At 38.1% G+C, this 24,713-nt stretch overlaps 2 protein-coding genes across 2 annotated transcripts; both read left to right on the forward strand.

Annotated features, from left to right (window-relative positions):
- The first annotated feature begins 3,955 nt into the window (after nt 1-3,955).
- On the forward strand, nt 3,956-5,866 carry LOC143884878 (PLATZ transcription factor family protein). Its single transcript, XM_077388720.1, has 4 exons — nt 3,956-4,090; nt 4,194-4,388; nt 4,478-4,693; nt 5,259-5,866. Exons 1-4 carry the CDS (start codon nt 4,088-4,090, stop codon nt 5,475-5,477), a joined length of 633 nt encoding a protein of 210 aa, XP_077244835.1. The 5' UTR covers nt 3,956-4,087; the 3' UTR covers nt 5,478-5,866.
- A 7,281-nt stretch (nt 5,867-13,147) lies between these two features.
- On the forward strand, nt 13,148-23,922 carry LOC143884879 (28 kDa ribonucleoprotein, chloroplastic-like). Its single transcript, XM_077388721.1, has 5 exons — nt 13,148-13,570; nt 13,680-13,778; nt 15,783-16,073; nt 18,865-19,137; nt 23,696-23,922. The coding sequence occupies exons 1-4, from the start codon at nt 13,235-13,237 to the stop codon at nt 19,012-19,014; spliced, it is 876 nt and encodes a 291-aa protein (XP_077244836.1). The 5' UTR covers nt 13,148-13,234; the 3' UTR covers nt 19,015-19,137; nt 23,696-23,922.
- The last annotated feature ends 791 nt before the right edge of the window (nt 23,923-24,713 follow it).

Below are 24,713 nucleotides of genomic sequence, written 5' to 3' on the forward strand. Positions count from 1 at the left end.
TGAATTTGGCCATGTAGTTTACATGATATTATTCTATCTTGTTCATTGGTCCCAGTCAGACAAGGTTTTAAGTTGTTGATATGTTTTAGGCCCTGTTGGTTTTGGATTTTGAGAATCAATTTTGAATCCAAAACTGATTATTGGACTCAAAATTATGCTAGCATTTCTGTTTGGTTTTGATTTTGAGAACTGATTGTGAGTCCAAAACTGATTATTAGACTCAAAATTCTGATTATTGGACCCAAAACTGAGTCCAATTATCAGTTTTGAACTCACAATCGGTTCTCAAACTCCAAAACAAATGTGTTAAAGTATAAAGGATTAAATAGCGCCATCTCCAATAGCTTAAGCTTTTGGAGTAATTGGTTGTTTCACATGGTATCAGAGCAACAGTTCTTAGGTTCAAACCTCCCAAGTATAAAGAAATCCGCATGTACTAGCGACAACATATGCCACGTGTGGGCCAACCCTAAAAAGATGGGCCACACGAGGTGGGGTGTTATTTGTTTGTTCTCTCGACATGTGAGAAGGACTACTTGCCGCAAAAGGTGACTCTTCTAATGTCATTTCTTAATTGAACCTTTTGTCATGGGTCCATTGTATCTGTTATTAACAGCCAAGATATTGGTCTTTTATTTTTTTTTAAACTCTAATATGTTAGATCGATCGTATTCTAGAAAAATTTTATTGGTTGATAAAATGAGATTTTTTTCATCCAAATTGTTGATTTTCTATCAGTCGACATGACTGATTAAAAACAATTTTCTGCAGATTTATTGGGCTCTTTCAATCGTTACAGGCAGATAAAAGCATGTGATTAAGTGCCTATGTCAGGCCAATATTTGAGATTAAATGGGCGGAATGCTAAAATGAAGGGCGCCTCCATTGGATCCATTTCATAAAATTGCATTAACAATAGCACTATTAAATCAGTCTTCTCCAGTGACAAAACGTGTCATGCATTGAACAATCTCAACCCTCCAAAATTTCAAGATTTTCACAGTATTTTTCTTTTCTAAACATTTGGGGCCGTTCACTTTACACCCTATCAAATTAACGGCTAGGATCATCCAAAGGGGAAATTTTTAAGGGGGATAGTCCATCCAAACTGGGTACTAAGAAATGAATGGCTTTGATTATTTTAAAAGCTACCCTACCTGTAATTTTACCCACCCACATTTTATTTTGAAAAAATAGGCAGAGGCATTAGGCACCACATAAATAAAAAAGGAACTTTAATTATTAAATTGGGTGGTGTGTTTCCTGTATTTTTACCTACTAATGACTTGGTACTTAATAATATTTTTTTATATTGCACGTATTGATGACAAGTGAATACTAAGTAGCCCTACACCCCTACCTTAGAAAAGTCCCAAGTAGTTTGGCTCCATTCGGAAATTTAGGTTTTTCTTTTTAGGGTCGTTATCTGAAAATTGGGGATTCAGAGCATCGTCTCAAATATTTTAAATTATTTTATTATTACTAGGGTTATTGGCAATCTTGTTATTTTGTTTATAGCATTTAAATCAATATTAAATTGTCATTTAATGATTTGAAGTCTCTTTTCTGGTTGGTCTGCAGAGGGTGAACCACCAAAATGGCCGTAGGGTCCAAAATTTTATAAGAAGTTGGGTTGTTTAAATGACCAAAACACCTCAAAAACATAACTGAAAAGGGGTGTTTGGATGCATGGAAAATCTTATTGGAAATGGTTTTCCATAGAAAATGAATTTCCCAAGTTTGGTGTACTCATTTTTTGGAATTTTTTTTTTTTCTGTGGGATATTATTTTCCATATAGGGCATGTTTGGCAACCATAAAAATATTCCATGGAATATTAGTTGGGCCAGTTGTGACTTGTGAGTGATGGGCAGATAGGAAGAGACCATCGTAAGAAATGGAGCTCTATAAAAAAAATCCTCCATAATATTTTTAGGGGAGTGATAAATCGACTCCCCAATGTGTCTTTCTCTCTCCTCTAGGTTAGAGAGAGAAAGAAGAGAGAGATAGACACATGGGGAGTCGATTTATCATTGCCCTATTTTTATTCAGTAGATTAAAAAAACCCCCAAGTAGTCACATAAAAAATAAAGGAATTATTCGGTGTGGCACATATTTTCCTAAGAAAGAAACTAATTTTTTTAAATGGTGATGTTTTATTAATTAATGGGGCCCATCACTTTGGTGATTCGAACCATTCATCTGCTAGGATGAGTTGGATCATTAGACACGTGGACCCCATCTTTACTCTTGCCCTCCCTTATTTCACCTGAAAAAGAATTTAAAGTTAAAGTGGATGTGGAGGAAAGGAACGAACCCTTTTTCTAAGGGGTAAAAGGATGGGGGTAAAAGACCACGTGAACTGCTTTTGTAAAAAAATCCAATTCGGGAAATTTGGTCACTTGAACGAGTTGCTTTTGTAAAAAAATCTAATTCGAGATATTTGATTTTGTTGGGAAAAACACTTGACACCTTTTTCATGCTCTCGAAAAGTTATTGCAACAGTTTGTTACTAGTTCATGACCTTAACTTTGGGAATTTCTTCATTTGATTGAAGTTTCCACTTACTAGTTGATGACCTAACTTTTGGAATTTCTTCATATGATTGAAGTTTCCACAACTGTTGTTTTCTAAATCAGTTCTCCATAAACTTAAATTTACCAACTTAAGGAGCATTTTAATTACCTTTAGAACATGTTTGGCAACCTTCAATTTTCTCTAGACTTTCCTATTTTTTTCTTTCTACAATTTAGAGGAAAATGATATGTTTGTCTTATTTTAGGCTATGTTTGGAGAGGAATTCTAGACTGAAGGGAGCCCTTGCAAAAAAGAGGTGAAAGGGCTCTCCTATTGGCTACACATCACCATTATGCATTAAAAACGGCTGAAAAGTCAAACATGATAGTGATGTGCAGCCAATGGGAGAGCCCTTTCACCTCTTTTTTGCAAGGGCTCCCTTCAGTTTAGACTTCCCCCTGTTTGGATTGCAAGAATTTTGTCGAAAAGTCCGGTAAGGAAAATATCTCTTGACTTTCCTAATTTTGTCGCACACGGAAAAGAAATTTGGAGCCAACCCTATTCATCTTTTATTTAGAGGGACCTTCTATTTATGATGGTATCTCTTTATAGTAACAATAATCGTATCATTTTCATCTAAATTGTAGAAAGAAAAAAATCCAAGAAAACTTTTTACGTCAAAAACATTTTTCTCACAATCCAGACAGGCCAAGAATGTTTTTCTTTCTTTCCACAACTTTGACCATTTGTAGCCAAACAATTGAAAAGAAAACAAGAATTTTTAGAAAAGTTTTTCTTTTCCAAACATTTTCATAAAATTCTTGCAATCCAGACGTTCAATATTCTCGTTTGGATACAAGAATTTTATAATAATTCAGATTTTAATCTAAAACCTGAATTTTATAAGCTAAAATCTTGATTTCATAAGCTAAAACTTGGATTGTACATTTTCTTCTAATGGAATATCACAAAACCATGTTTTAATAATCAGTCTTAGAATTCCTCCTTTTTTAATTGGCTGAATGGCTTCTGATAGTTTTCTGGGATTTGTAGTAGGGAACGTTTGTGCAAATATCAAAAAATGGCTGTGCCATCATAGCCGTAGGCCCGTAAGCATACAGCATACTCGTGTACAAAGACCGAGGCTAAAATATATTTGCTCTAATCTTTTCTAACGAGGAAATGGGAAAAAGAAAAACATGGGAAAAAGAAATCGAGAAAAGAGGCATGTTACTTGCAATCGACGCATCTTTGGTTCGGGTTAGGAGCTAGGTTAGGAACCAGGTTTGGTTAGAGACTTCAAATAGATAAGTACAACCCAACTCAGAAGACACCATCCACCACCATTACATAAATCACAGCCACACCCCAAAACCCTTTTAGCTCTCTTTCTCTTTCTCTTTCTATTTCTCTTTCTATTTCTCAACTTTCTCCTCTGTTTCATCAAACCCCAAAAAAAGAAAACAGAGAAAGCAAGAAAAGCAAACCCAAATCCCTCATCTATTCAATCCCCTTTCTTCAAACTGGCTATCGATCAAGAACCCACTTTCAAACCCAAGAATCGGAGAATCATGGTATCAAATAACCTCTCTCAATTTACTCTTTTCTCTGTTTTTTTTCTTCTTTTTCCTCTGTTTTTGCTCTGTTTTCCCTCACCATTGTATTTTTTTGAAACAGGGAACTGGAGGTAAGGACGAGGAAAACATGTGGCCTCCATGGCTTCGTCCTCTACTTGAAACACGCTTCTTTGTTCAATGCAAATTACACGCTGATTCTCACAAAAGCGAATGTAATATGTATTGTTTGGACTGTATGAATGGAGGGCTCTGTTCTCTTTGCCTATCTTATCACAAAGACCATCGAGCAATACAGGTTTGTTTCATTGATTTTATGTCTTTTCCATATATGGGTTTTGTTCTTTCTTCTTGTCAAAATAATGTGTAGGTTTTGGTTTTTTGCAGATAAGGAGGTCGTCTTATCATGATGTGATTAGGGTTTCTGAGATTCAGAAGGTTTTGGACATAACAGGGGTTCAGACCTACATTATAAACAGTGCTAGGGTTGTTTTCTTGAACGAGCGGCCTCAGCCAAGGCCTGGTAAGGGCGTCACTAACACGTGTGAGGTCTGTGAGAGGAGCCTGCTAGATTCTTTCAGATTCTGTTCTCTGGGTTGCAAGGTATACTTTTTCTTTCCCGGAATTGCCCTTATCAAATCCCATTAGCTTTCAATGGATTATGTGTATTAAGTGGGATTGCTAGACTTTATGAAGCTTCCAATTCCATTCAACCGCTTTATAATCCTGCAATGGCTATTAGGTTTCTGTAACTTTCCAACCAAATCTTAGGAGAGGCTAATTCCTTTCTTTTTCTGCCCCTTCCCCTCACTCTCCACTCAACATTTCTACTTATTCCCCTACTATAAGTAGTCTATGTGGTCCAAGTAAACACTACTCACGACTATTCTCCAAGGTAATTCTAGACAAATCCAATGCTTGTCTTCTCCTTGTTGACATCTTATCCCACTAGCCTATGCCACTCATCGAAACACATTTACCATGTCATTTCCTTTTCCTTTCCCACGTGAGTAAAGCAACTGCACGGGCCCTAGAAAATATCAATATTTACCTTGCTTTGAGAAATTTCCTCCACATTTTGTTTGGTTTTTCTAGAGAATGTGAAAAGGTGTTCATTTTTGTTAATTTCATTAACCTTTTTGTGGGTTTTCTCTATTTTGTTGCTCAGATTGCCGGAACGTCAACAAATCGGAGCAAGAAACGTGCACCGGCGGCAGGTTCCGACTCGGAGGAATGTTACTCAAGCAATAGCCATGGGCATGAGAAGATCATCCAGAGTTTTACCCCTTCAACACCACCACCAACAGTAATAAATTTCAGGAGTGCAAAAAGAAGAAAGGGGATTCCGCACAGGGCACCAATGGGAGGACTCTTACTAGAATTCTAGATAAGTAATATACACTAAACACTTGGTGTATATCACAAGCTCCTTTATCTCGTGTTTCTCGTTCGTCACGATGCTCGTGCTTCTTTTTACCAAGGAGGCCGGTGTTGGAAAGTCAAGCTCTGGTGTATATACAAGAAAGAATATGAAATAAATAAAAAAGGAGAGCAATTGAAGGTGAGAGAGAAAGGGCAGTAGAAAACTAGAAATAGAGTCGATGTAAATGCATAAAATAAGGGGTGGAAATAATAATCTGCAGGGCACTTAATATACATAAGTTGTGCTTAGTTTTTTATTTTTTGAAATGTAAATATAGTTTTTTACTCGGTAGAGAAAATGTAATGTGAAAAGATTGCCTGTAGTTTGATATAGAAATTTCTATTTTTGGGTAAGTTTGTGTGATCGACACGTGTTTATTATAGCTTAGCACGGAACTTCCATTTTTGGGAAGTTTGTGTGGTGTGGACTGCTGAGTCATTGACGCGTGGGGCCTACCACATGGAAGAAAAGGTCAGTGACGAATGGCGTAATACGTGGCGTCAACCCCATTACGGAAGTGACGTGGCGATTTTTTAGTGGTTTCTAGAAAGTAAATATACGTGTCATTTTTCGTACTTGTTGGAGCCCGTTTCGCAGGCTTTAGTTTTAGTAATTACACCCATCAACTCGTTCCGTGTGTTGCGAGACTTTTTTATTTATTTATTAACTGCACCCGTCTCTTTTGCTTCTAATATTTTCATTAGTTTGTACAAAAAAGAATATTTTAAACGAGGATGTGTAGGTGGAAAGTGCCAAAACGAATGGTGGCAAATTTTAGCATTTCTAGACCAATTCTATGTCGCCCCGTATGACGCATTAAGATTTAACGGGAATTATACCAAGAGACCGTCTTACAAGAAACTAAGTACTCCATTGGCCATTGAATCAGGATACAAATGGACGTTTGTTGGAAGCGGCCAAGTCTTCTACGTCTACCAAACGAGCCATCTAATTGAACGGTTGGGATCAACAAGTTATAGAATCGATTGGTCAGGATCATTTGAGGGTGACTGCTAATCAACGAGGGAGTTATGTGCCACAGTAATAGCATCATTTTCCACTATCTACATAGGAAAAAAATTTATTATTATTATTATTTTATTTTTTTGGTGGGTGTGTGTGGCGGCCGCAAAAAATCGACCTCTCTCTCTTCTCTCCCTTTAAACACTGACCAATATGGGGGCGATTTATCAGTGACCTTGTGCAAATATCAAAATGTAGTTGTGTTGATAACATTTTCCTAAAATTTTAGGGTGTGGCCAGTTTGCAATTTTCATTGAAAAAGGAAAATTTCTTATTTCTTTTTTTTTCAAAAAAAAATTAGAAAAATATGTTTACCCAACTCAACCAAATGATATGGCTTCTCACTTAAGGTGCTTCCGACCATGGTTTTAAATTTCGACCGGAATCCGAAATTTCCTGGAATTTGATATTTCGCGAAATACCAAATTTCGAGAAAATGGCATTTTTTTAAAAAAAATAAATGTTACAAAATTTCGGTCCCAAATTTTGAAGCTTAATACCAAATTTCGGATTCCGTGGGGGTCCGAAATAGGTACTGAAACCGAAATTTAAAACCTTGCTTCTGACAGCTTTATTTTCCTATCAAAATATTTGTCTTCCAAATTATAAAGAGGATTATAAAGAGGAGAAGAGCTGCACCATATTATAATGCATTTCTTCTGTCCCACGGGTGTATGGAGCGAACAAATTTTGTGCCACGTGGCATACTCTTTTATTTTGACCGGCTCTCCCGGTAAACTCTCCATGACATGGAACACGCCGCCTAACAAGTCGACGATCGAGAAGCACCCGGTCGTTTTCGAGAGCCCTTAAGTTATTATGAACAGTCAATAGAAAGGCGACACGTGCATCATTGTGCCAATTATTCAACTAGGTAACCTCAACCGTCCAACGCATCCCTACTCTCCCCCACCCCACTTCTCACCTCCCCTTTTGTTTTATAATTTTTAGGAGTGAGTGATATATTCTCTCCCTTTTTTACTTGGGACAGCCCCCTGTTATGTATTTAATTTAGAGGTGCAACTCGGGTCGGGTTCGGGTTGAGTTCTCCTAACCTGGGTTGAGTTCGGGTTTGAGTTGAGGGTTCGGAAAACCCGACCTGAGTGAAACCTGAAATTTTATATCAATTTTTTTTTGTAAGCTTAAAAACTCAGGTTAGGTCGGGTTTGGTTCATGTTGGGAAAAAGGGTTCCTCGCGGGTTGGGTTAGCCTCAACCCGACCCAACCCTACGAGAGTTGCACCAGTAATATTTATGACTACTCTTTTATTAGGGGTGCAACTTGAACCTGATGGGTTCAACAAGTTTTGGCACGAGTTAGGTTGGCATTTCAATGGGTTGGGTTGGGTTGGGTTGGGTTGGGTTAGGGCTGGGAAAAGCCAACCTAATTTTATTTCTGATTGGGTTATGGTTGAGGCCTTGGACAACCAGACCCACCTGAACCCAAGCTCCGTCCTCTAATTTCATCGTGATTTCTTAAGGTTAGGTCTTTTTATTTTTTTTGTATTTTCTATTTAGCCATAGGTTTAACTGAACCTAACCTGAATCAACATGATCCGATTTGGAAAGAGTGGGTCAGACAAATTGGGTTGGGGTTGAGAGATTTAGAGGCAGGTTAGGTTAGGGTTGGCCATTCTCGACCCGAGGCTTGGGTCTGGTCAGGATAGGGTTGGCCATCCTTCACCTGAGGCTTGGGTATGGTTGGGTTAGGGTTGAGGGAATGCTATCTCAGGTTGGGTTAGGGTTGGCCTCAAGCGGATCCAACACGACCTGAGTTGCACCCGTATCTTTTACACTAGATGGGCTGTCTCAAGTAAAAATAAGGGGTGGATATATCATTTCCCCTTTTAGGGAAAGCTCAAAAAGCAATCCATTTCCTCGTGCGTGGAGCACATTTGATACTGTACAAGTAGGTGGATGTGGGCCTCTCTACCTCTGGAAAGGCCCATCACTTCCTTTATTTCTATTTTTTTTTTCTCTGAATGGGGTCCTATTATAGCTTATATCTTCATCGCTATCATTTCTCTCTCTCTGATTCTTTTAACGTGTTTCTTTTGTTCCTTTTGCTTTGCCCACCCACTTTATTAGTGCAGCTCTCACTCTTATTTAAACCCTTCAAAGCCCATTACAATGGGTTTGTGCAAGGCCCACCTCATGAATTGTCTAACCATAATGATGCAATTTACGGCGTGCTCAGGACCTGCGCGCTCTAAGGCAATAGCTCCGATACCATGTGAAAAAACCCATTTACTCCAAAAGCTTAATGTGAAAATAACCAATTTTTAAAAGAATGCAATGCAAATCAGCACTAAAATGATGGAGAAGGATAGTCAGAAATTACAGAAAGGGGCTGAGCGCGTTCTATTTGCCGTAAATCGTTCTTGTAATTTTTTTTGTTCTCTGCAATTGAAAAAAATGCAAAAGTACAGAGGAGAAAACGTTAAAGAACGTGACCTTAGATACTAATCCTTATCTTGTATATATAAAAGCAATTCTCATCCATTTCTTGCTACAATGGTGACCTCAACGTAAGAGCTACGTTGATTGGGAAAGCGTTGCTTCCAGACCCATGTCATCAACTTGACCTTGACCTCAATATCTTATTAATCTCTAAGGCTTTGTTTGGATGCAGATGGTTGCCGTGTAGATTAGTGGTAGAAGTAGTCAATAAGGGGGAGACAAAGTTAAAGTATAAAAGATAAATAACGCCTTTCTCCAACAGCTTAAGCTTTTGGAGAAGTTAGTTAGTTAACATGGTATCAGAGCCAAAGGTCTCGAATTCAAACCTCCCGATAGCAAAAATCCACATGCGATGGTCGGCCCAAAGTGGGACCACATGTGCCACGTGTTAGCTATGATTCTAGTCTCGTAGTCTTCGTGATGCTAAATTGGCAAACAAACACCAAAAAATACATTATTTTGCTTGAGGATTGCTTAAGGCTCCCTTGCAATTGGCATCCAAACATGGGGTAAGTGTTTGTAAATCAAGTAGGGATGCAAGTGATATTTTTTTCTTGGGATTTACCAGGCAATTTCGCCAAAAGCCATTTTGCGGCTCACTTTTGCAAGAGAGAACAAACACTCCAATAAAGTAAAAAATAAGATAAATTCTGCTAAAAAGTGAGCCTTTGTGTCTGTTCTCTTGCGAAAGTAAGCTGCGAAATGACTTTCCTCAAAACTGCCTAGCAAATCCCTTTTTTATACAAAACTTTTTTGGACAATACTTTTTGTTTGTTTGGATAAAAGTGACATTGTTTACAAGGAGATACATCGATCTCCAATGGTTCTTTAGGAATGCAGACTTAATGGGACATCTCATTGAGTTCTTGATAGTAACATAGGACTTTGTTTTGTTCAACTAGTGGTAGGGCATACTTGGGTTGGCGACTTTTCTTCCTTACCAGACAAAAGTGGGCGGAGCTGATGAGACCCATTAGATAGAAATAAGGAGTGGCTGCCATTGATAACAGGTCAAGTTAAGGACATGGCAATTAGTTGTAGTGTCATAGCTTGGTTTTGTGGGTTCATCATCTAGGAAGAGGGAGGAGCTTGCCTCCTTCCAAAGGGGAGAAATTGAAGAAACAAAACAAAAGAATAACTACACATCTTAAACTCTATTTTAAGAATAGAACCTTTAGGATGAGTGGTGTCTATTTTTCAAGTGACTGAATAGCTAAGTATATATCATTAAGTTTTTCCAAAATTTCCGTAAGGCTACAAGACACTTTTGGAAGTGATCAAACCACTCATAGAGAGAGAGAGAGAGAGAGAGAGAGAGACCTTTATGGAACAATTTACTTACCAATTCGATTAGAGAGAGAGAGAGAGAGACCTTTATGGAACAATTTACTTACCAATTCGATTAGAGAGAGAGAGAGAGACCTTTATGGAACAATTTGCTTACCAATTCGATTAAATGCATCCAACCTTTGATCCAATGGGAGTCATTTAGTTCTCTAATGATTGCCTAACTGCTTATGTCATGAGACAACACCTCTGAAATGAAGGCTTTCTTTTCCAATAGCAAGTGGACCTAATTGGTAAGAATAAATATATGCAAGTCATGCCATAAAGGATCAGGTGGAAAGTAATGAAGAAAGAGAAAAAGATCCAGATGAAAAATTCCCCATATTACAAACGAATAAAGAAGACTAAAAGGTGGAGGTCATCCAATCAAATCGATTCAATTGCATCCCTGTTGAGTCAAGTATGTCCAAAGATATGGTGTGGTATTGAAGATTATATGGTCCATTGACAAAACAAGGTGAAGGGTTGGGAAGTAGTATGGAAGCCATCATTTCTCATTAAGTTAGAACCTTAGCTCCTCAAGATCCTCTCAAGAAAGTTGTTGTACAAGGATGATCTGCTTTTCATACAACTCGTGAAAGAAGAAGAATCACCTAATTTTGTCGATTTAACAATAAATCATTTTTATGATAAGAAGGTATTAGTTGTTGGTCTGACATCATTTGACATGAAATTTTCGAAAATCAAATGAGACATGCCAAAAGGTGAAGAAGAATCAATCGTTGATCATGGCTAGAAAGAATGAAGAATAAATGGAAACCGACTAGCACAAGAAATTAGAACCCATGGCAAGAATAGTCAATGAGGTGCATGTCCAACAAGAAAGAGATGCTAAATTTTAAGAACATGCATCAGCGGATATGGGATGGAGAGAGAAGCAGGGAATCGAATTAACGTGCTAAAAGAGTGGGATGAGTATGGGAGAGAATGTGATGGATCACCCATATAGAATAGAATCTATCAAGCATTTTAGAATGGGATAGTTCTAAGAATGTAGAAGAGGGGTCAGCCCATGAACAACCATCGAAATATATTTCAGAAGGCGAGGAGGTGATCTAAAGGAGGTAATGTAAAAGTAGGATCGAGGCATTCAGTCACATTCAAACTCATAGATCCGATTATCTAGAATGCCATGATGACATACCATAGATTGAACTACAATTATTCGACATATCTATTAAAATCAATTTATAAGCTAACAGTGCGATAAATCTAGAATACAAAAGAACAATTAGAACTTATCTCAATTATCTATGGTGGTTGATCGATCACGGCTGGATCTTCTACCCGATCTCTGATGGGAAGATCTCCTTATACTTAGTTACATGGCAGCAGAGAACAATCACGTGTATATGATGAAACAACTATTATTGTTCTACCCGTAATAGAAACAATTTAATTAATTAACAACTAATCCTGATATAGTTAATTTTAGGGCTACACTAAACATCCATGTCTTAATAGGACAAGATGAAATGATTATCCTTATGCCCCTTTTTGATCGCTTGATCAATAAGTAAAGCCAATAATTTCCCACTTAATCTCATTCATCAATCTAGATTATTTTATCTAAGATCAATGATTACCCACATAAGGCCTTACAAGTGAATGCTCTCATTAGCCACCAAAATTTGATGAATCAAAACCAATCTTTCACAGAAGATTATGAGCCAAAATTGGAAGAAGATATTGCTAATGGTAGGCAACAATGGGATACATCACCAATGCCTTCATGTCAACTCACGTTTCAATATTATAAGCCTTGTTTTAAAACCTTGCAATTTGAATGCATGAACTGCCCCCAAACCTTATTATCTTCTCTTTTACAAGAACATAGCTCTAATGAAAGGGGAATTGTTATTGAATAATGTGAAGATGTGGACCTAAATCCGCTTTCCATCAGTGGCATACGAATTATGAGGCCTCCAAAAAATAAATTTAGATATAAAAATTTCTCAATATTTCAGACAAGCATTGATCAAAGTTGCACATGTGGTGTGGGAATGTTCAAACAAAATTGTAAGAAACAAAGTGGTTCAGATTTTAGCAAATTGCTCATCCTCACATATTTAGTTCGAATATCTCAACATCCAATAAGTGGGAACTTCTTCTGAGTTTGACGTTGGATCAAACACTAATGCATTGAGTGTAAGCCAAGAAAGAACTGAATTAGAACAAGGTCATTGTGTACTCAACCCACAAACTCCAATCAAAGGTGCCTAATATTTCAGTAATCATTTATTTGATCCGGGGCTAGATGGTGGCAGATCAAGATGGAAAGAGTGGGTGAAGTAGACTATCTTAGGGAAAGAAATATCAAGAAGCAGATTAAACCGCGCCAATCTCTCAAACTAGACCACGAGGCACCACGTACAAGGGGAGGATTCTTTCTTCAATGGGAAGCCCAAACCCCATTGTACATGGCACCTGCTCCCATCAATTGCCCCAGTGATCAACCTTTTCTCTGGGCGGTTCCCTTTACAGTTCAAGAATTTTTGTGGTTGGTTCATTTTTGTTTGTTTGGTTACAGTTCATGCCTACTCATGGACCCTAGCTGTCCTGACGTTGAGTCGCAACTCTTCCTATAGAAAGCGGTTGAGCCTGGAGCTCAATGGTTGAGACTTTGTATCTCAACCTCGAGGTCGCAGGTTCGACCACATATTTGTAAATTTCAATCTAACTTGATACCCCATATGACCACATAATTTGTAGATCTAACTTGCCCACTCCTATAAAAACAACATCATACAAGACTACAAGAGACGGTTGCCAGTGTCTTATCCTGAAATGATTGTCTTATCCTGAGATTCTAAGGTCAAATCAGTCTTTATAACGAATCCCCGCGATAAACAGAGCCGAGCACTGTTTGTTTATGGGATATTTCTTTTCCTAATGGCAGCGGCAGCACCCTCTCTCTTCAGCTCTTCCACCCTCCTCTTCTCCCCCAAACCTTCTCCCTCCATAAAACTTCACGTTTCCTTTTCTACCCCTTCACTTTCTCTCCATTCTCCCTTCTCTCCCCTTCAACCTCTTTCCATCAAATCAACTAAAACCCCCCATTTTCAGCTATTCTCTTCCCTACAAGAAATCCCACTCAAAGAAAACGAAGAGGAAACTCATCAAGATGAAAAAAGACGAAAACTATACGTCGTAAATCTACCCTTTGATTTCCCCGCCCCTGATATCAAAAATCTCTTCGGCACGTGCGGGACTGTCAAAGATGTCGAGGTATTTTTCTCGTCCTTCTTTCAAGGTTTCTACTTTTCAATTTTGGGTTTAGGGTTTAGGGTTTATGAATAAGATGTTTTTCTTTTTTCTTTTTTCTGCTGAATTTTAGATCATAAAGCAAAGCAATGGGCAAAGCAAGGGTTTTGCCTTCATCACAATGGCGACCGGGGAAGAAGCTCGTGCTGTTGTTGATAAATTCAGTTCATTCGTAAGCAGAATTGAATTCCTTCTTTCTTGAGATTTACCATGTTTTTTGGTGTTTTTGTGTTGAAATTAGGCTGGATTGAATGTGTTAGGGCTGAATTATATGTTATTCCTTTGTTTGTAAAATGTTCCTGTTGGTAATTTTTTGAATTGGGAATTGTGGTGAATTAGGGTTTTGCTATTGCTTGGGAGAAAGGCTTTCTTTGTTTATAAAATGTTCACATTGGTAATTTTTTTTGAATGCGGATTGTGGTGAATTAGGGTTTTGCTAGTGCTTGGGAGAGACAGGTCTCTTTCTTTAGCTTTTCCATGTTTTTGGTGTTTTTGTATTGGAATAAGGCTGTTTTGAATTTGTTAGGGCTGAATTATATGTTACTTATTTGTTTGTGAAATGTTCCTATTGGTAATTTTTCTGAATTTGGGGATTGTGCTGAAGTAGGGTTTTGCTAGTGCTTGGGAGAGAGGCTTCTTTCTTGAGCTTTTCCATGTTCTTTGGTGCATTTTATTGAAATGACTATCGAATTTATTAGGGCTGAATTATGTGTCATTTCTTTGTTTATAGAATGCTCTCAACTCAACTCAACTAAGCCTTTGTCCCATACTAGTTGGGGTCGGCTAATGAATCCTTTAGAAAATTTTCCTGAAGAAGGTGAAGGGATCTACCTGGCTCAAAATGACTAAGTCTACTCCTGACACCAGTTGGGTTCATCTACATGGATCATTTTCTTCCATTCTATCCTATCCAAGGTCATCTTCTCTGTTATGTTCCTAGCCCTCAAGTCTTTCCTCACTGTTTCTACCCAAGTTGTTTTCGGTCTGCCCCAACCTCTTTTTACTCTATCAACTTGGCACGAGTCACTTCTTCTCACTGGAGCATCCAAAGGCCTACGTTGGATATGCCCAAACCATCTTAAACGGTGCTCTCTCATTTTCTCCTCAATTGGTGCCACCCCCAGCTTTTTGCAGATGTCTTCATTTTTAATTCGATCTAATCTTGTGTGGCCGCACATTCATCTAAGCATACACATCTCCGCTACACCCATCTTATGCACATGCTGCTTCTTGGGGGCCCAACATTTTGAGCCGTACAGCATGGCTGGCCTCACAGCTGTCTTATAAAACTTCCCTTCAACTTGGTAGGGATTTTACGATCTCACAGAACTCTTGAGGCAAGCTTCCATCTCAACCAACCTGCTCGTTAACATCCTCTTCTTATATATAATTGAACCAAGATAGTGAAAGATATCCCTCTTAGGTACCTCCTGTCCAGTTTTTACTACATCCTCATCCCGCCTCCTTACATTACTAAAGTTGCACTCCATATACTCTGTCTTCCTACTCAGTCTAAAACCTTTGGATACCAAAGTAGTTCTCCATAACTCTAACTTAGCATTTACTCATGCTTTGGTTTCGTCAATTAATACTATGTCATCTGCAAATAACGTACACCACAGCACCTCATCCTAGATACACTCCGTAAGTTCATTCATAACTAGCGTAAAAAGATAATGGCTTAGAGCTGATCCTTGGTGCAGTCCTATTGCAATTGGAAACTCACCAGACGTGTCATCCGAGGTTTTGACACCAGCTACTGCTCCATTGTAGATATCCTTAATCACATCGCATATTTAGTAGGCACTTTTTTCCTTTCAAGGGTCCACCATATAACACTCTTGGGAACCCTATTTCTTTCCTCATATTCGTAATTTTTTTAATTGGGGATTGTGCTGAATTAGGGTTTTGCTAGTGCTTGGGAGAGAGAAAATTTAATCTCATTACTTCTTTTTTTTTCTTCTGTTGGTGTTTTCCTGAAATGGGTATTTGTCCAATTAAGGTTTGGGTTTATTAGGATTGAATTGAATCTCATATTTCTTTCCTTCTTGCTATGGTTTGAGTGGTTTAGGAATTGGAGGGAAGGGTCATCAGGCTTGTATTAGATTATTTTTTATTTGCTTCGGACAATTGTCAGATAAGTGGGTTTTGTTGAATTGGGATTTGGGTATTGCAGGAATTAAAGGGGAGGACTGTTAGGGTTGAATTTGCGAAGAGTATGAAGAAACCTTCTCTTCCCCCTTCTCCGGGTGTCGCCGTGGTGGAAACACATCATAAGATTTATGTTTCAAATCTTGCATGGAAGTTGAGGTCTAATAATCTTAGAGAGTTCTTTGCAGACAGCTTTAAGCCAGTATCGTCCAGGGTGGTGTTTGAAAGTCCGACAGGGAGATCAGCAGGGTATGGGTTTGTTTCTTTTGCCACAAAGGAGGAAGCAGAAGCTGCTGTTTCTGCATTGGATGGGAAGGTGATTTCAAAATACAATTTTCCCTCGTTCAGTTTTTGTTTTTGGCATCAATCATCATGTGTCAGATACTCTTTTGTTGAGCTTGATTAGATGAGATACTGATTCATGACATGGATGCATAATTTGGATTGGTTTATGTTAATTTTTAGTTTGGTTATAAATTTGTGATCTGAATTGTAGTTGCGTTTTTGGGTGATCATATTTGGTTTGTTAGACCTTCCAATGTATTTGGTTTAAGTGGTAAGTATGGATATAATTTTAACTTGCAATAGTTTTTCCTAAAGAATCCCTCTCTAGTTACGCATGTGAGGAACTAGGGATTTAGCTTTTGCTTTGCTTTTTTCTTTAAGAATTTGATTTTGTGTTTTCCCCGTGAATATTTTATTTGTGTTTGTTTAGATATCCCATAATTGATTTCTCGTCTTATAATAGGATATCATATATTTAATTTGGTTCCAACTTGGTAATACTGTAATAGTAAGGAAAACTAGATCTCAAGTAACTTGTGAAATTTTATTTGTTTCATGAATGGTAATGTAGAGTAGAAATCTCAGATACATTTTAGTTGAAAATGAGAAAATTTCATGTGCCAGCTTCAAGTATATGCTCAGAATAAAGCTAAGCAGTAGTGCAGTACCCTTTTATGTGTAACAAACTTCTTTTCCCCACCCTTTCCTCTTCCGTGAGACCTGAAATTCGAACTTTTTGAGGCTCTAAACTCAAGCAAATTAGGATGCATTCTTCAACGCTTCTTATTCTCTAAATTTTGGAGCAGGCGAAATTGGCAGCAAGGTTTTTACATTTTGGTTTCGATTTCGGTTGGAAATTTCTGTGGAAAACCTAGAAAATCAAGAAAACATATGCAAATGATAGAATTTAAAGATGGAACTTTAGAAAATGCTAGAATAAGCATAGATACATACTTAGAAGAAATTCGCTAAGGACCATCGGAGAAGCATTTCGCGCCCGGGCTGTTGCATGAGAGAGCAGCCACACAGGCTCACTTTTCATCTTATGCATTTAATTCATCTAAGGTGGCTGCTGTCTCATGCAAAAGCCCGGGTGTGAAATGTCTTCTGCGATGGTCCCTAGCAAATCCCTACTTAGTAACCGTCACATAAGAAAGACGATCATCCATAATGGTTTAAAAATTTTGAAACACTTAGAGACATGTACTTTCGCTCATGTCTGATAATTTAGTACATGCAAAATTTCATATATAATTTATATAAATATTCATACATAATAAATGTACCACATTTTGCATGAAATTCATATAAATATAATTATGTACATACTGATATAATATATCACTGTTACCATTACGATTTTTGGTTTATGCATTTCGGTCGTTTCAGTTTCGGTTCGGGTGGGGCTGGAAACAGAAATATTTTAGTCATTTCGTGTCGGTTTTGGTGGAAATTTAAAATGCCAAAGGATGTTGAGAATTTGGGACTTGAAGAAATGGGTAGATTGGGTCGGGTTAGCCAAACACCATTCTCCTTTTTCCCCATTTTTTCTTTCTTAGCATAGAAAGAGCGCAAAACTGCTACTCAGAATGGTTAAAGAACACAACCTTAGTTATTTATAACTTAGAATGCTAGATTGAACATACCAACTGAGCAGCAAACCTAATTTCTATAACATCTTTTGTAAATCTACACAGAAAAGCAGAGTTATTGGGAAAGTATTTTAACAAGGTTGTACTTATGAGTTGTATTCTTGCCATTGTCATACATGTATAATGTAAATTTGGGTTTAGATGAATCATCAATTAACCTCAATGCATTTGCACGTTCACAAGGTTTTAGGCAATTTGAATAGTGTTCATATTATCCATGTAACGCAGGCTAGGGAAGGTGATCTTAACGTCATTAAGAAGTGAATCTCAAGGCATGCATTTTTATGGTAGGTGCTGGACTTAAACAAGATGGTCAACTGCAATAATGATTTGGAACCTATGACGTACTTACTTTTGCTTGAGAATCACCAAGAACCATGTTTCACTTGATGTGAAACTTATAGTTGCTCACTTTTAGGAAAGAATCACCAAAGAAACAAGCAGAGACTATCAGTAGAGAGGTTTGTGTTGGTTCCTACTCTAATCAGCAATTGAGTGCATGATGAGAGCCATGATGAATGAGTATGATAACAGGAGATCTGTTGTGGTTGGTTGTTGGTGGACTCGCTTTGCGAGTCGTGTTGTTGATGCTTCTACATGGTGAGTGTAGTTTCTTGGCATAGTTTTTCGCCTTTGTTGTGGTTTGCATTGCAATCCATGTCGTTGGCTATATGCCCGGTCATTGGCGTTGCTTTCGGCCTTGTCGTTGTTGGTAGCTATATGCTCGGTCGTTTGCATTGCATTCGGCCTTGTCGTTGTTTTTTTTTTTTTTTGAACGGTAACAGATTTCATTATCGCTCGACCAACTTTTTCCCAAATGATCTTTACTGAATTATGGCTTGTTCTTGACCTTTGCTCTTATCAATATTATTTTCTTCTTCTTTTGAATATTCTTTAACATTATCTTCACAATTCTCAAATAAATTATAGAGGGGAATAAATATCCTGGGTATACTTTGGGGAATTTTCGATCCAGTGAGATATAGGGGTTTGTCCCATGTATTTCATACATAGAGGATGCTATGTTGCTAACTTTAAGTTCTGAATTATTGCTTCCATATAAGTTTTTATTCCTTTGATCTCATTTATCTCGTAGTTCTTCTAGTTCATTAATAAAATATCATGTTACGATTGAGAAATGACCTGATCTGATTGACTTGCTTGCTGCAGGAACTGATGGGTAGACCACTTCGTTTAAAATTAAGTCACAAGAATATTGATGAATCTGGAAGCGAGTTAAAAGAGGCTGGCAATAATGAAGGGCAATCAGAGGAAACAAAGGGGGAAGAGTTGGCTGGCTTTGATCTCCAGGTTTCCTGAGTAGAGTGATGACAAACACGGACATTTTATCATGTCCAGATCTGAGACATTTACTGCTTTCCATATCGAGCAAAACCATCATCACAGCTAATTCAAGAAAAATTCGCATTCATGTCTCGAAAGGTTACCCTTCATCTGAATCCAAAAAAATCCCTTGTCCATTTCACTAAAAGTTTATAATTTAGATGAGTGGTTACACATATAACTGTTGTTCGCTGTTGAATCATTTTTCAGCACCTCTCATTCCTCAAGTTTCACTTCCGCTATACATTACAATTATCAGTCTACACCCCTATGCATTATTATGTATGTATTTAGATCATCTATTCTTGTGGGTCCTACTATCCTTTTCACCATTAAAAACTTTCAAACAAATAACTACATCTCTCTTACTATCAGTATGCGCGCTAACATTTAGATGACCAGGATGGTATGATTGCTATAGATTTATCATTGCAACCATTCTCTAATTGGTCCCACTAGATTTGGATGGTTCTTATCATCAGCCCATCGGCCACGATTAGAAAAATGTTTAATATAAATTTATAAATGTTCCTTCTTCGACTAGATAGGTACAAAAGAGGAGAAACAGAACATTTGGCAATCAATCGAGAGTCCGGACCCAAACTCCCGGAAAGAGAAACTAAACATGCCTTCAATAGAAACACAGATGCAATCAACTGCCTGCAATATTTAGGGGATAGGATTTTGATTGATACACAGATTTGGGAATTTGGGAACGAAAGGTGTTGCTCCTCCCGTGTTATAAATTTATTCTTTACATTTTAAATCTTTCACTACTGTAGCACTTGCAATTTTTGGCAATCAGTTTCCCAATGTTCAGTGTTATTTGCAGCTTTAATTCTTTTTTATATTTATGGCAATTACTTGAGAAAAAATTATGAACAACATTGCATTTTATTACCCCCCGCACACAGACACAAAAAAAAAGGAAGGAATTTGCTCTGTCCACTGTTGTTTTCCATTTTATCTTGCAATGATAAGAAGTTTCTATATGTTGTTTGGGTATGAAGATATCCTAGCATATACTCAACTAGAGAACATTGGCCGGTGCTACCTATAGCCCAAATTCTAATTTAGCAATCACCTCTACAATACAGTTTAGATGATGTACTGATTTAAAATAAAAATGAGGAATAACTCACATGACATCCCACATTTTAATTCATAGCAGAATGCCCTAAATTAGGAATTTACATTTTGCTATTGGATTGCCTCCTTAAGAGAAAAGTTCAACATCAGAACAGGTTTTGGTACAGTATTTTCTTAGTTTCCAATAACTAATGGAACAAAAGATGTTCATAAATGTCCCGATCTACCAGTTGTTGATCTTCCAATGGCCTATGAGTATTGTGAAGAGATTAGAACAAATACCACGCAGATTTCTATTTTATTAATTAATTAATTAATTATTATTGTTATTGTTATTGTTATTGTTATTGTTGTTGTTGTTGTTATTGTTATTAAAAACTAGTTTAGTATGTTGGGAGGAGGTTTGCAAACCATTAAAGGCGGGGGCGGCTAGGCATAAGAAAGATAAATGAAGTAAACCAAGCCCTGCTGGGCAAATGGGTATGGAGATTTAGGTAGGAGGGATCACATCTTGGGGTCAAAGTGATTGGAAGTAAGTATGGTTTTGGTCAGGGGCGGTGGTAGTCCAATAAACTCAGACAGCCTGGGGTAACAGTATGGAGAGATATACTGCATCATAGACATAAGTTCCAAGGAGCGAGACTCAGAGTATACTCATGAGATAGAATTAGATTTCTGACCGATAAGTGGTGTGCACAGTTGCCTTTGAAGGATCTCTTCCCAGATATATTTGTAGTGGCTGTGAACAAGGAGGCGTTATTAAAAGATTGCTTTGAGTGGAGAGGGGATATGGTGATGTGGAAGAAAACATTCATAATAAACCTCTTTGACAGAGAGATTCCATCAGTTGCTAGAGTTATGGGGATTCTAGAAGGATGCTATATAAAGAGTTCTGGCGAGGATAAAAGGGTTTGGATCTGGAACATTTCTGGGGAGTTCCATTTCAAATCATTCTACCAAAAGCTTGTGTCTTGCTCTGAGTCCTCCAAAGTAGCTAGAGTCTGGAGCATCCAATCACCTCCCAAGGTTTGTGCTTTTGGATGGGTGGCTTTTCTCGACAGGATGCAGACAGTAAATCACCTGCGGAATAGGCATATGTAAGGGTGTCAATTTTGGCTCGGTCTCGGCTCGGTAAAGGCTCGGCTCGAGCTTGGCTCGAATCCTTAACGAGCCCGAGCTAGGCCAGGCTCGGCTCGGCTCAACTCGTTAAGGCTCGATAAGGATTTTATATATATATATATATATATATATATATATATATATATATATATATATATATATATATAGTGTAAAAATTTGGGCAAAGGGGTTGTCCAAGGGAAAGAAAAGGGATGCAGATATATTATTTTTTTTAATTCACTCCCTTGTTCTACCTGAGCCTGCCCCTTTGAAGCAAAAAGTAGCCACAAATACATTGAATGGGGGTTGTCCGGGGAAGAAAGTGGGGGTGAATATACTATTTCCTTCAATAAAATGGCCATCGAAATAGGGTTTTAGGGTCTGGAATTTCGCTCAAGCATATAGAGAGAGAGAGAGAGGAGGGCCTCGTCTATTGATTTCTCCGGCCTTCTTTGGCAAGACCATCCCCATTTTCTCTTCCCCTTGCCATTCCCTTGAACCCCCTTTTCAACCCTCAGCCACCACCTCCGACCATACCCATCTCCATTGATTCCGGCAATCTTGCCAGAATCCAACCAACCTTCCATTAAAGCAATTCCCGGCCTCCCAATCTCCAGTAACCTCCAAATCCACCACCATCTCTTCCAACCACCTCTCATCTGTAACCTAAACTTCCATCTTCCATCTTCTACGCCAACCATCACCGCCCATTTCCCTCTAATTATGTCAAACCCTCTTCCATTTCATCTCAGATCTAGGAAACCCACTTCACCAAAATCAAATCAGTCCACACCCCACTGATTCTTATCATTTTCACCTTCTTTGAGCATGATTCAAAGAGAAGAAAATCAGAAGAAGCGCATGAAGAAGAAGCTTGGTGATTAACGAGCTTGGTAAGCTCGCGAGCCTTGCCGAGCCGAGCTGAGATCGAGCCTAGTTAGAGCCCGAGCTCAGGTATTGAGCTTAACGAGCCGAGAGGCCAAGCTCGGCTTGGCTCGGCTCGTTTACACCCCTAGGCATATGCTGATCATTGATTATTGTGCTCTATGTATTACGGATGGGGAATCAGTTAACCACATGTTTATCCACTGCAAACTAGCTAGAGAGGTGTGGAGTAGTAGTATATTGGGTAGATTTAGCATATCCGGGGTCTTTCGAAACACTCGAATTTTCAAAGGATATGTAAGAGTTCCTCATTCCTCTATTTCAAAGTGATTGCCTTAAAAATCTCATGGGTGAGGATTGTCCCTTGCTTCAAGTTTGTGTCCGCCTTTGATTTATGGAATGGGTGGAGGAATATTTGCTTCAGCTCAGAGCAAAGGCAAGTCAGTGGGCGCCTCCCCGCCCCTGGGCCTATTAAAGCTTAACTTTAATGAATTCAGCTTGGGGAACCTGGGGCTAGCAAAAATTGGAGGCGTTCTAAGTGGTGAATCGAGATCAATGGGCTTTCTCGGGACCAATAGGGATCAGCCTGATGTTCGAGCAATACACCAGGGCATTAAGCTATTGGAGAGAGATAATGGATTAGTCATTGAAGGAGATTCCCTGAGTGTTATTCAGTGTCTTAGGGGATTGCACGTGTTTCTATGGAGATTTGCCCCCTCCTTTGATGGGATGCAGGATTAGGTGGGAGGCTTCTCTCTTTCTTTCAGGCATGTGAGAAGATCTACTAATTGGGAGGCAGATAATCTAGCCAAGGAAGGGGTCCACAAGGAGGCTTTGGAGATGTTTGACTTTCTCCCCCTTGACATTCTCTCTAGTGTCGTTATTGTCTCCCTTTGGGAAGGGTAGCTTGGTCTCCTCTATATTTTTCTTCTCTTTGCTTTTTTCATTTATTATGTATTGACAATCCTCGTCTCTTTTCTTCTCTTTAATAATATTTATCTGCCATTAAAAAAAAAAAAAAGATAGTTCATAAATGACCGTCCACATATGGGTAACAAAGTAACAAGCCGATTTAATATGGATATTCGTTTCAATTTTTTTTTACTTATATTTACTCCTATAAGAATCTAATTTTAATTTGATAATATAAAAGGTCTGCCAGCATTTCAGGTAATCTGGTAATCTGATTTTCTCCTGTTTAACAACTCATATTCTTTTTTAAATTAGAAGGAGGTGCTCTTGTATGAGTTTAGAAACATTGATTTTCTTTCTTTTCTTTTTTCTCCTTGTCCATAATGGTGATCTTGGAATTGAAGTTGTAATAATGTTCATTTTTTTCTGTTCTCATACCTGTAATGGTGGTCTAGAAATTGTTGATTGAACTCCACTTCACATTCCTGGAATCTTACCCAGTCGGTATCATCTCATTACTGTGTGTGGGTCTTTTTATATTTAAATGCTTGAACGTCAATTGGTAATTGAACATTTTATAATTGACTTCTTGCAGTGACACCAATGTTTGAAGACTAGGAATTTTACAAGTCTATTTTGTTTGTTTGTACAGAGATCTATCTTGGATGGCTGGCAGCATCAGACAGATTTGAAGTCTGTTCTACTTGGGAATCTATGGATGACTATCAAAATTTAAAACCAGGTTAACTTTGACCTTTGATCACTAACACTTGAGTTAATGAAACTTTATCTATACAATCTTATTAACGATGACAAATATTAGTTCTGTTCAATAATTAGATGAGTATTATATGGAGATATGGGGACTTGTTTGGCCAATGGGATTGCCCACTATGCAATGAGGCAATGCGTGTTCGATGTTCTCAGCTTGAACAATGAACGTATATCCTCAACTGTCTTCACGAACCCAAGAAACAGCAAAACTAAAAATAGGAGAAAGGAGTGGGTAGATTCTTCTGGTTTTTTTCAGAAATTCCCAATTGTCTCTTCTCATGTTTCTTTCATTTCTATGCTTGTGATTATATTATAGCTATAACTAAGATTAGTGAGACTCAAACAACTACCCATGGCCTCCATTGACATTAACCCAAAAACATATGCAAAATCCAAAGATTGTTCTCAAGACTTTTGCACCATTTAAAATTAAAAGAGCAATGATAGATACAAGGGAGCCCTTGCATAAAGAGCCACAAAAGGGCTCTTCATTGGATCCACGTCATTTTCAGTTGCATTTTAAAATGATTTGGATCCAATGAATAGCCCTTTTGCGGCTCTTTATGCAAGGGCTCCCTTCTATCTATCATTCCTCCTCAAATTAAAATGGTGGTTATATGTCCTTATAAGAGAAGTATAAAAATGGCCCCACTCATCTCCAATGCTTTGACGATGGTATAAATACATCAAAACAATATTAAATGGTCATTATCGAAGGGACCGACATGTCACATTTCCGACTTAAAAATCAGAGGTGGGTGGAGTATAGTGGGCCCTCTTTCCCATTGCCAACCAAGTGATCGAGATTGGGTGCTAATAGTTAAGTGCTTGGTTGCCAAATAAAGAGAATCAATTCCTTCCCAAGTATGTGTGCCCCACTAATTTAATGAATCCAA

This window comes from Tasmannia lanceolata, unplaced genomic scaffold (assembly GCF_043159265.1).
Source record: "Tasmannia lanceolata isolate RefF3 unplaced genomic scaffold, GAP_Taslan_0.1 ptg000008l, whole genome shotgun sequence".
Classification (NCBI taxonomy): Eukaryota; Viridiplantae; Streptophyta; class Magnoliopsida; order Canellales; family Winteraceae; genus Tasmannia; species Tasmannia lanceolata.